Below are 12,636 nucleotides of genomic sequence, written 5' to 3' on the forward strand. Positions count from 1 at the left end.
TATTAGATTTTGTTTGGAGAAAAAAAAGGATAGAACATTCTCCCATAAGGACTAACACATTCATCAAAACCAAAAGTGACAAAGAGTTCTTTTACAGTTATTTTCCAAGAGCAGCTCTTTGCAAAGTGGACTGGTTCCCATTTGCTTCCTAACTCTTAAGCAGTGCATGTGGCAGACGGAAGGGAATCCTATTCTTGGGCAAGCCAGGAGACCTGGGAAGTAGAGTCTAACACTGAGCTTCCAACATCCACAGTTCCATGAAAACCTACAACAGAGGATGTCTTGCAGTCAGAAATAAGACTTGCACAGTTCACTGCTCTCTCCCTTTCACATATAACTTTGATATTTAAGATTGCTACACGTTTGACCAGGAACAATTTTTAAATATCAAAAGCCTTTCGGAAACAAATACGTTTCTTCATTCATTTATACTGTTATCCCCATACTGTTTCCTTATTCTCCCTTCCCCCCGTAATTTTTCTTCTTTCATACAAAGCTTGCAAAATTTTTGTTATCTTCTCTTGAATATACCAGAAACACAGACTTAGTAATCTGTAAAATAATAGCGTATTCCAGTCTGGTTATTTTGCAATCTGATATGATCAACATGGCTGAGCCCGCAAAGACCAGCACACACCATATCCTATAAAAGGTTAGGTACAGCAGCTTATGTCCTGCCTGTGTTTTCAAAAGGGATGTATTTTCTGCATCAGGAGTTCAGTATCTACAGACAAAATACCTGGCAGTGATGGAATATCAAGTCCTTCCCGATTTTTTTTAAGGGACTTTTAAAATTGTAATTTCTCTTGACAAATACATGAAAAAGGCTGAATACAGAGACCCTCTTAGAGGCTCTATACTACAGCCAATACTTTTGAGAACTTACTTTCTCAGACTCATTTCCTGAAGTGAAAGGAGTGGTCTACAATGATGCCTCCTCTTATTTCTCACTTTGTTGACGCTAAACATTTTTTCCATCTTTACCATAAGATGGCAATGCTGCATAGGCCTATCTTTTCTCTTCTGTGCCACAGTCATTCCTATATGTGTAGGATAACTGCCATTGAATAAAGATTTATGTCCATGAAGAGTCAAGGTGAAAAATCTTCCTGAGCTCACATGACCTATCAGGCTCGAACAGTTAAGGTGTACAATAAATTCTGTAACTAAGAGTATATAAAGGAGTTTGACATGTATAAAAGGAGAGTAGGAAGAGTTGAACACAGTCAAGTCAGTCAGTGATAAATGGGTAATTTTATAGTTTAAATTTAAATGCTATCATGGCATGTATCTGCACAACTCTTTCCAGCAGAGAGCAGAATTAATGGCCCCACAAAAGTTCTGCCAGTAAAACACAGAATATAGCTTTGTGCAGAATTCTAAACACCAAAGTTTATGAGAAGCAAGTTTGATCAACTTTAGTTCGGCAGCGATAAGGAATAAAAATCTGCACTGTGAGAGGCCTAAAAGAGCTTGGCTTACTTAGTGTACTAAGACAAAGACTGAGAAATAGGATATGATTAATTTTTACACACATATGAACAGAGCAAACCACTGAGAGAGAAAAAGAATTATCTAACCTAACCAAAGTTGTTTCACACAAGCACAAATGGTTGTAGCTACTCATACATACATTTAGACAAGAAATAAATAGAAAAGATACTAACATGAATAGTTGGGTTCTACATAACCCTTCCAGAAGGAATGAGACCAAAATAAATGGTTATCTTTGAGATCAGTTTCTGATAGGAATTCTGTGACATAGCTGCCTCTGTCAGCAGGGAACTGTACTAAGTCAGTCAGTATCAGTGACATACCAGTAAATGTAAGAAAATTAGTAAATCCTCATAATTTGGTAGTCTCCGCAAGCCAATGGGCTGAAGATACAGGAAGGAACATACCTGGAATCTTGAGAGAGTGAAATAGATCTATGGGTCACTATGAGAGAAAGCAGTAGGCATCTTGGGAGTACGGTAGAGCTCAAAGAGTCTAAATCATCCTGCAGAAGTGCTTTTCTCTCCTTCGCTCACTGGAGTCGAGAGCAACTGGCTCATGAAATAAGCTGCTCCAGTAAGTAGTGCAAGTTACATGGAATGGACAAGGGCTTCTGTCACTGCTGTGATTCAGACCAGCTTGAACTATTGTCACATTGGGGAGGAATTTGAGGAGTACACAGCAGATTTGTGTAGCAGTAATTTGACCCTAATATATTCATGCATCCCTAAGGAATGAAAAAAATCATCTTCTTGTGAGGGACTTAAAAGCAAACAAGTTTACAAGCTAATCTGCTTTTATGAAATTATACAGGTGGCAGTGTTCATCTTTGCATGTTTTCCATTACATTTACCTTAGAATAGCCCAAAGCACTGCAATGAGAAACACATCAGCTTCGGTTAGGCTCATGCTTAACATGAATTAAGCATCACTCCACTGGCTTCAATTAATTACATCCTAATTTTTACCAGTTCTTATTGTTAACAGCAAATTTGTCATTTGCTTTTCCTTGGGGTTTGGGGTTTTTTTTTGGTTGGTTGGTGTAGAGTTTTTGGTGGTTTTTTGAGAAAAATAAAAGGTAAACTGCTATATTGCTTTTGGTGAAAAGAACAAGATGCAACTGATGATGTTAGCAGATGCTTCGCTTCACAAATACGTGGTACATTTATTCTGGGTGGAACCTCATTTGAAATATTCTCTACACAGCCTGTTTTATTCTAAATCATGCTGTAATTTTATACAGTTTAACAAGAACAATATATGAAAAGCATCAGTTTTAGTCTAATTTCACTACTGTTTAGCTACTCTTTCTGGTAAAAATGAAAAAGGCAATCACATTGTTCATCACAAAATATACGGAGAAATGAATTGATGATCTTCATTGTAAATATCCTAAAATTATTACAGGGTGGGGTTTTTTGTTTGTCTGGGTTTTTTTGTTTGTTTGGAAGTTTGTGGGTTTTTTTTTTTTTTTACAGTTCTATACTTAACACAGGAAATACCATTAATTACTGCACAGAATACCTTCTTTTGCAGGCCAATTACAGAAGTGTAATACAAGGAAAGGTCTAGAAATTAATAAATGAATGTAAAAAATGTTAGTAATGTTAACTATTTTAATCACTGTAATTTACACTGTAAAAGGGAACATGTTTTAAAAAAAGTAAGTTAATATTGTACTCTATCATCTTGATGCAGCTGAGAATAAATGGGAGTAGCAATTTTCGTATAAAAATTTCTACAGTACAAAGGAATAGACAAGAAGTATTAGAACTTAAGGGTCATTAATTATTTATTAATATAGCCTATAATGGTAAGAAAGTCTGATGAATCAACAAGAGGTACTGATTAATGGAACTCCACAGTGCTATCAGATCTACTTGCATTTTATAGCCTAACAAGAAAGATGTATAACCTGCCCATTGCAAACCAGTGTAACCTTCAAAAATGCTTGCTTTAGTAATTGCATTTGTGGCTGCTTCTTTGCTAGATGTGCTAGTTTATAGTATGTTTAGACTGTCTTCCTGTTTGTAAATTCTCTAGATTTCTAATATTTACTAGTGAATTATAATAATTCTTGAAATCTCTCTGCCAATTAAGGCATACTCTATTTGTGAATAATTTTATTTTCTCCAAACAAGATGCTCAGCATTCCAATGATACTAAATAGTTTTGATAAGGAAGGGCCCAATCAGCATCTTGCCTAAAGTTATGTTAAAATGTATTAGACACACTGATGAAAAGTTAAGAATGATGTAAATGTTGTCACTAGTTAGGAAGTCACTGGAAATAATGATACCCCAGGAATGATGGTGTGCTAAAAATGATGTCATGGCCACTTTTGCCCTCTCCGATTTTAATCGCTATCCCATCTTGGCCTGTACACAAAGTCCCATTTTATTGCAGGAGAGTAAACAATAGGCCTTTAGTATTGGCTCCAAGTGACTGGCTGATGGTTTACACCAATACAGGATTAATTTACAGATAAAATAGTAAAATGAAAATGTATAAATAGAAGTTTTAAAAAAATGTGAAAGGACTTGCAAGTGGAAATGGAGAGGGAGTGGGCAGGGAAAAAAAGAAAAAAAATCTTAGCCAAAACATCTGAAGACCCTCAATGGGTTTAGAGACCCAATATAATAAGGGCATAAAATTTTACTCTAATATAAAGTCTGTCAGCCTTTACTACTGCATTGTATTGCAGGACTCAGACAAGCACGCATACAATTCAGACATAAATGCAAACTGAGCACGTCTCTAGCAAGTTGCACAAGAAAAGCGGGAACACTGAGGTTAAGGGCACTATCACTTTCAGAAACTTATACATATTGCCTTGGTATATTTCTATTACATTAAGACAGTGTTGTCTAAACAAAACTAAAGGTATTGTCCCTTCAAAGCTTGTTTTCTGTCCTGCATACACTGAGGGGCGGTTGAAAAAGGGACCTTTGAAGTATTATCTTATTTTAATACCTTTGAAGTATCTCTCATTTATACTGAAAACCACCATCATTCAGTTACCTCCATAACTTCTTCAGAAAAGCTACTCACAGAAAGATCTATAAGATGATAGTTGATTGTTTTCAAATAATCCAGTGCAATTTTATAAAGATGATACATTTTGATATTAATATATTAAAAGTAGAACATAAAGAAACCTTTATTTTAGTAGGTTATTCATAAAAAGAAAACCCCAAAGGTAAAAAGGACAAACTGTTCACAAGGAAATATGCGTCTCCCATCCTTTTTTGTTTTCCAAACTAAATACAGGATTGCATTCAGTTCAAGGGTTGTTTCAAGACTTGCCAGCACTGCAGGCAACGTATCATTTTCCCTGCATCCCTTCCAGAAAACGGAAAGGGATGGAGCAAGGACACAAAGCATTGGTGACAAGCCTAAGAGACTCAGGCTAGCTGTGCTGAAGGAAAGATGATTCAAAGCAAAGATGCAAAGGCTGTTGCTGCCGAGTGGTGCCATCTTTGTCTGAGAAAGGGCTTCTGACCAACATCTGATTGTTCCCAGTCTGGTTTTCTAGGCTTTGTATGACTAAAGCTAGGATTTTATGCAAGAAAGTGCCTACACTTAGAGCTGGCCCTTCTAATGCAATGTTTATGTAAAATAATTCAATCACAGATTTTTTTTTTTTCACTCTCAAGAGAAATTTTACCAACTTTTGTACTTCAAAATAGAGTTACAACTCACACAATAGAAAGCAATGATTGCGTGGATGTAAACCAGCATAAAGAACTGGACACAATAAAGTGTCTGGCACCTTTAAAAAGGAGGACAATAAATTAAAAAAAACCCAAAACCAAAAATGGGCCTATTTTCACATTACTTTGGTGTTTCTAAAACTGCATCTTTAACAGACTCCTTAGTCACATTGCTAAAGAATAGCTTCAGGATGGATGAAACACCAACACCACTGATAGAATTACATTCTATTTTATCATGGCAGTCTTCATTATAGGCCTACAACTTTCAGAATCAAGCTGTACACCTACTTCTTAAAACTGACCTGTCCTGGGCTTTAAATTAACTCTAACCGTAAGGCCAAAGTCCAATTTCGACCATAAACTCGGTCATCCTTAGTACATAATTAATTTGTCTTTGCAAGCCTTTTCTATGCAGCAGGTTTGAAAGGCTCCATAATAAAGTACTTCAGCCTTTGGTATCTCTGACTTTAAATATAACCTCACCACTAACACCATTCTAAACGTAGGTTATGATTATATGTGTGTGAGGGTTATCTTATTTGCTCTCTCCTAGTCCTCTACGTATTAAAGAATTTAGCAATAAACCAGCCTAATCCACAACCTAACCAGAGATACAGACATACATGTATTTAAATTAGGTACAAAATATCGTGTGTAAAGGAAAGCAAGTCATGCCATAGATCTCCTTCAGCTCAATATTCCATAGCAGTATTGACCCTATAAAACTAACAGAAATTTAAATTGGTAAAAATCCTATTGTTAGATTCTTGACTACAACTGGGAAGAATCTGTTTAGTAAGAATATGGCCATTATTTGCACCAGTTCCCATATATAAACTGCTTTTCTAAAAAGCTTTGCTAAAAAAAAATTCAAAACAATAGCAGGAACCAGGCATTAATCTCAGTTTTAAATTGCTCCCTCAAATGTAGCTTTAAATGCAATTGATTGTAAATTATGGAAAACCTCATATAATAGATTGCATCCAACTTGCATTGGAACAACTGAGATCTCATATAAAAATACTCTAGCTTCAATCTTAAAAAAACCCAACAACAAAACACTAGAGTTTTGTAGTTTCTTTTGAAAGGTTTTATTTTCTCCTAGAATCGCAGATACGTAGCTTGTATTTTGCAGAGAAACAGAACTTAACTACCCCCAGTAACCTGAAATCAAGCCTTGTGGGCAGATCCCTGAAACAGAGAACATGTTTTGCTCAGCACAGCATTTTTTAAATACAGAGCAACGATACAATTCATGGGAATAGAACGTGAATAGGTTGACATTTATAACACCACATGGAATTTCTTTTCCCATTTCAACTTACAGGCAGCTCTCTAAACAAAGTTTCTTCTTCAACTTTCATTCACTCTCTCACACAGATAATAATCTAGACTGAATCCTTCTATTGTACAAGGCTGTTAATAAGCTGTGCCCAAGTTAAAAAAAAAAAATAGTCGTCTTGATAGAAAAAAGGACTGTTTGATTGTAATGCCTTCCTGTGCAATCTTGACTACAAGTACATTAAAATAAATGGAGACTTTGGCTAGCTTGCTTTCTGTGAGATTTCTGTTGGCCTGTTAGGCAGAACTAACGTTACAGAAAAATAATCTTCTCTGCTGCTAGTCAAAAAATTCATAGAGCATTTGCTGCATTTCGTGGACCCATCTGATCTCCTATTCCAGCCTCAGGTACCCGCCAGGAAAAACCTCCATGCAGGAATGCTACATGGGGAGCATTACAGGGGTATGTTGACCACTAGAAAAGAAGTAAGTTTTGACAGAAAGGAAAGGGAGGGCGAGCAAAGGAAGGCAGAGGAAAGGAAGGGAGGGGGAAAAACCCCCACCCGTGGCATGGCTGCTACTCGAGAACGCAACCGAGTGTGTTCACTTAAACTCCAGACATCCAGCTTCCCCTATCCAGCTACCGGTCCTCCTCTGCGGCACGGGATTTCCAGGCTCTCAGGGGTGCCCTCCGGCCCGGAGCTGCGCGCAGGCACTCCTGCCCTTCCCCTGGCAGGCGGCAGCCTTCTCGCGGCCTCCAAAACGCCCGTGACAGACACGCGGTCCCGTCAGGCCAGCGCTTCGCAGCCGTCCCTGCCTGCAGCCGCTGGCCCCGAGCGGCCTGGAGCAGCCCCCGGCCCCCGCCCCAGCCCGCCCTGAGGCGCTTCCCGGCGCCCCCCTCGCCGCCTCGAGCTAGCGGACCCACGCGCACCCCCACGCCCCGCGCAGCCCAAGCCCCACCCCCTGGAGCCGCGCGCTTTACAGGAGAGCACGTGGCAATCATCGCCCCACGTGGGGAGAAGGGCGCCCTCGGCTAATCAGCGGTCTCCGTTCGCCTCTGAGCCGCCCAGCTAGCAGCCAATGGGGAGCCAGCACGCGAGGGCGGGGGCTCGAGGCGGTTAGCCCTCGACAGTTGGTGCTGTTCGCAGGCGGCGGCGGGCGCGGCGCGGAGCTCCTCAGCTTAGCAAGGCATCATGGTGGGGAACGGGATCCTCGCGGCTGCGGAGGGTGGTTGGGAGCGCTTCTGCTGCGGCAGTCTGGGGAGTTTATGACTGCATGTGCTGCGGCAGGACTTGTAGGCGGTCTCTGCGTGAAGTCCGTGGCGGTAGCAGTAAGCCAGAAGGGTTGGGGAGAAGGAGAGAAATTAGTCGAAGAGTTAGTGGTTCAGGAGAGGCGAGGCATAGAAACTGGCCGGCGGCTAGTAAGACGAGACGCGTAGAAAAGCAACGGAAGTCTGTTCGTAGCGGGCGCCTCCCGCGCGGAGAGGCGAGGGGCAGCCCGAAACCTGCCGCGGGCGGCGGGGAGACGGCGGGAAAGAGCGCGGCGGCCACCAGCCGGATCCTTCCGCCGCTTCGGGGTTGTCTGGGCGCGCGAGGCCGTGGCGGCTTGCGCGCAGCCAATCAGAGTAGAGGAGTGCGAACGGCAGCCAACGGCGCGGCAGCGCGTGCTCCCGAGAGCGAGGCGGGGGGGGGCGGCGGTGGTTGCCGGGCGCCTCGCGCCGGCCGTGAGGACCACGCGGCGGGGAACGGGGAGCGCTGGGGCGGCGCGAAAGCTGCGGAAACTTGGTGCCAGCCGAATGGAAATGGGCACAGAGTTAGTCTCGCTGGCAAAAGACTTCTGGTAGAGCCACGGGGGTGAGAATTCAAACGTGGAATTAAGGACACAAGTTTTGATGGAGCTGTCAAGAAAACGGGAAAGAGCAGCCCTGACACCCTCCTCCTTCTTTTCCACCTCTGCTTTTTCCTAGATATACTGTAAGAGTAAGCTAGAAAAGCAGATTAAACATACATGGCACAGTTGCTTAGAATCAAAGCAACTGCGACTCTCAGATGGTTTCACAGAGGAACTCAAACATGCGTGAATTGCCACAGGCTAGATATCTCTATGCTTATTATAAAGGAAAACATACCAAATGGTCCTGTGCAGTAAAGATTGTTGCAACAGTGACCCAGTACATGATTTGGCAACAAATCAAGGGAATTTGGGGAAATGATATAAAGAAGTCTTCTGAAACGAAAGGAAGGTGAAAAAAGAGACGAGGCAGAATATTAAAGTTACTCTGCAGCGTGGTAAGCGATGGTGAATCTGTATGCACCCTATGTGTTCACAGAGACTACGTTGTCTTTAAGGTCTTTCAGTATTCTCAGTCAGCCTAGGTCAACTAAGGTGAGTAGGGTCTTGCCGGCGACAGACAATTTGATCAGTTAAATTGTCACTCAAGAGCAACCAGGGAATAGTGCAGCAGAGAAAGAGCATGGAAGGATACAACCCAGAGATAGCTAGTTATTATGATAATATCTAGAAGACAGGAAGCTCCATATCTCATTATCATTGTTCTGTTTTTAATTTGCAGCGTGAATGCATATCCGTCCATGTTGGTCAGGCTGGTGTACAGATTGGCAATGCATGTTGGGAATTGTATTGTCTTGAACATGGGATCCAGCCTGATGGTCAAATGCCTAGCGATAAAACTATTGGAGGTGGAGATGATTCGTTTAACACTTTCTTCAGTGAGACAGGAGCTGGGAAACATGTTCCCAGAGCAGTGTTTGTGGACCTAGAGCCAACTGTAGTTGGTAGGTACCCAACGTTAAAGATCCCTTACAGATTCCCTATGGCTTTTTTTGTTTGTTCAGAACATTATAGGTTTTAAAAGATGTGTGTCTGGATGCCGTTTTGACATTTGAGGTTATTGTTATTTGAAAGAAATGAAATAATGGTCTACAGGTAACAACATTTGGAAAACAATAGAACTTTTTTACAGCCTGGATAATCTTTCTAGACTGCTGCACTGCATCCAGAGTTGTGTTTCATTGCTATCCGGAATCTTGTCTGTACCCGTAATGGTGGCTTTCTGAGTGACCTCTGTGTTTTTGGGTACAAATAGGGCTTTGTGAGTACCTGATGTTTTCCACTAAAGAAAGGGGCTGAAGTTGTGCCAACTTTTCAGGCTGGTCAGACAAGCTGCCTGTAGCCAGGGATGCCGTCTGCACTCTTTTGATGTGTGCACTTAGTGCGTAGTCACTAGGCAGCACACAGAGAACTGAACAGATCAAACTTATGTTGTAGTATTTTGTTTCTTTGTAGATGAAGTACGTACAGGTACATATAGGCAGTTATTCCATCCTGAGCAGCTGATTACTGGGAAAGAAGATGCAGCCAATAATTACGCCAGAGGCCATTATACCATTGGAAAAGAGATTGTTGATCTAGTACTAGACCGCATCCGCAAACTGGTAAGAATTCATGCTGCAAGTCAGTATTTAGAAGAATTGATACATATATCAGTTGATGATACGATGGGTTGCTATGGTTTTTTCCCTAACAATTTTGTGCATAGTTGACTATTTAAAACAAAACATTTATCTCTGCGCCCCCTGCTTAAATAAAAATTCAGTCAGTAAAACTTAAAAATTTTTTAGATTCTGAAATACCATTATTTTTAAAGTATTTTAAGGATACCTTGGAAACATATTATAAAAGCCTTAAACAAGTTAAAAATGTTGTTATACTTTTTTCTTTGGTTTTTTTTTTCAGTTTGAATCATGCCATTGTGTCACACAAAATATTTCTAGTACCCTGAACCTCGGGTTTTGGTTGAATGCTTAGCAATTTTAATTACTTCTCTTTTTTTTTTTTTTTATCTTGACATTGCATTGTGAGATACATATTGTCATAAGATGATGTGATTCAAAGTGAAATAGTGATTGTCTATTTAATAAAATTACAAAAAATAAAAAAAAAAGTTTTCAACATCTAATTGATACTTGCTGAAAGCTAGGATGGGAACATAAACAGATTCTAAAGCTGTAACCTAGCTGTAATTCATAGTAACTTGTCATAGTGGTGCACAGCTGCTCTTGCTTACAGTAGTATTAAAATGGCATCAAAGACAATAAAGTGACTTTTAAGTTTTAAAATACTCCTATTCAGAAAAAGTTATGCAGAGGCGCTGGTACTTTTGAGTAAAAGACACACAAATAAAAAGGAGGACTACCTTTCAAGAATGCTGATCTTTTTATTATAACAATCTAAAACTAAAAAACTTAAAAAATAAATGCTTTTGAATGATGATTTTAATACTGCTTTCTCCAAAATCATAGTAACTTTTTTTTCTCCCACTTTTTTTCCACCCCATTACAGGCTGATCTGTGCACAGGGTTGCAAGGTTTCCTTATCTTTCATAGTTTTGGAGGAGGCACTGGTTCAGGGTTTGCATCTCTGCTCATGGAAAGGCTCTCTGTTGACTATGGCAAAAAATCTAAACTAGAGTTTGCGATTTATCCAGCACCACAAGTTTCCACTGCTGTAGTGGAACCTTACAACTCAATTCTAACTACCCACACAACGTTAGAGCATTCAGACTGTGCCTTCATGGTAGATAATGAAGCCATTTACGATATATGTCGTCGTAACCTTGACATTGAACGTCCTACTTACACCAATTTAAACCGATTAATTGGGCAAATTGTTTCATCCATCACAGCTTCACTGCGTTTTGATGGAGCCCTCAATGTAGATCTGACAGAATTTCAAACTAACCTTGTTCCATACCCACGAATCCATTTCCCCCTGGTAACATATGCCCCTGTCATCTCTGCTGAAAAAGCGTATCATGAGCAGTTATCTGTGGCAGAAATTACCAATGCTTGTTTCGAACCAGCCAACCAGATGGTAAAATGCGACCCTCGCCATGGCAAATACATGGCCTGCTGTATGTTATATAGAGGTGATGTTGTTCCTAAAGACGTCAATGCAGCTATTGCTACTATCAAGACTAAACGTACCATTCAGTTTGTGGATTGGTGCCCAACTGGATTCAAGGTACTTACATAGCTTTATAAGGGCTTGATGTTTGAATTATTAGGAATTGTGTAGTAGTCAGAGGTAACAGTCATTCTGCAATGTTGTAATGTCCCTGTTTAAATATTTTGATGAAGTGAAAAATAACTGCAAGCTATTTTATTTGTTTGTAACCATGGTGATTTTTAATTGTTCACAGAAATAAGTCTTTTAAGCCTTAGTACTTACGAGTAAAGTTTTCATTTGTTTTCTTGAAGGTGGGCATTAACTACCAGCCTCCAACCGTGGTGCCAGGTGGTGACCTTGCAAAGGTGCAGCGGGCTGTGTGTATGCTGAGTAATACAACTGCTATTGCTGAAGCGTGGGCTCGCCTCGACCACAAATTTGATCTCATGTATGCTAAGCGTGCCTTTGTACATTGGTATGTTGGGGAAGGAATGGAGGAAGGAGAATTTTCTGAAGCCCGGGAAGATCTGGCTGCCCTTGAAAAAGATTATGAAGAAGTCGGCATAGACTCAGTAGAAGCAGAGGCTGAAGAAGGAGATGAGTATTTAGAAAACTGAAGATGGAAAAATTTATTAGGGGAAAAAAAAAAAAAAAAAGAATTGCAGAACCCTGTTCATTTGTTTGACTGTTTTCAAATAAAGTTTTAAAGGTTCTACCTTCTATTTTTTTCTCCTTTGCTATTTATGTGTATACTCACTAAGTAAGGACCATTTGAGACTGCAGGTTTCGGTAGCATCTAGTCATGTGCAAATTATAGAAGAAATTGGGAAATTCTATGGACTTCCCTGTGATCGCAACATGTTCTGAGATAGACCCTCTTTGATTTTTGGTTTCTCACAAGCAGGAAACTGCTTCTACTTCAGGTTGTTATAGTACTGTAACACTTTTTAGTCCAAAGGAAAACAAAAGAGCAGGTCTGTTACCTGCTTTAAAAGAGCATTGTCATTTTTTTACATTTCTACATTGGCCTAGTAAAAAAAAAAAATTCTCCTGTCCTTTAACAGTATGTTCAAATGAATAGAGCTTTCTAGACATTTAGGAACTGTTGAATTGTAGGGGACACAGCTCAGGTAAAAAGTGCTGACCCACCAGTGTACACTTTTTTTAGTCCTGAATC

The 12,636-nt window shown here is 40.2% G+C and overlaps 1 protein-coding gene across 1 annotated transcript; it reads left to right on the plus strand.

The window, feature by feature from the left end:
* The first annotated feature begins 8,498 nt into the window (after positions 1 to 8,498).
* LOC104026314 (tubulin alpha-3 chain) lies at positions 8,499 to 12,076 on the plus strand. The gene is made up of 5 exons (XM_009490538.2): positions 8,499 to 8,522; positions 9,064 to 9,286; positions 9,798 to 9,946; positions 10,854 to 11,534; positions 11,771 to 12,076. The coding sequence occupies exons 1-5, from the start codon at positions 8,499 to 8,501 to the stop codon at positions 12,074 to 12,076; spliced, it is 1,383 nt and encodes a 460-aa protein (XP_009488813.1).
* Positions 12,077 to 12,636: the final 560 nt, after the last annotated feature.

The sequence above is a fragment of the Pelecanus crispus genome, chromosome 9, assembly GCF_030463565.1.
Source record: "Pelecanus crispus isolate bPelCri1 chromosome 9, bPelCri1.pri, whole genome shotgun sequence".
NCBI classification, from domain to species: domain Eukaryota; kingdom Metazoa; phylum Chordata; class Aves; order Pelecaniformes; family Pelecanidae; genus Pelecanus; species Pelecanus crispus.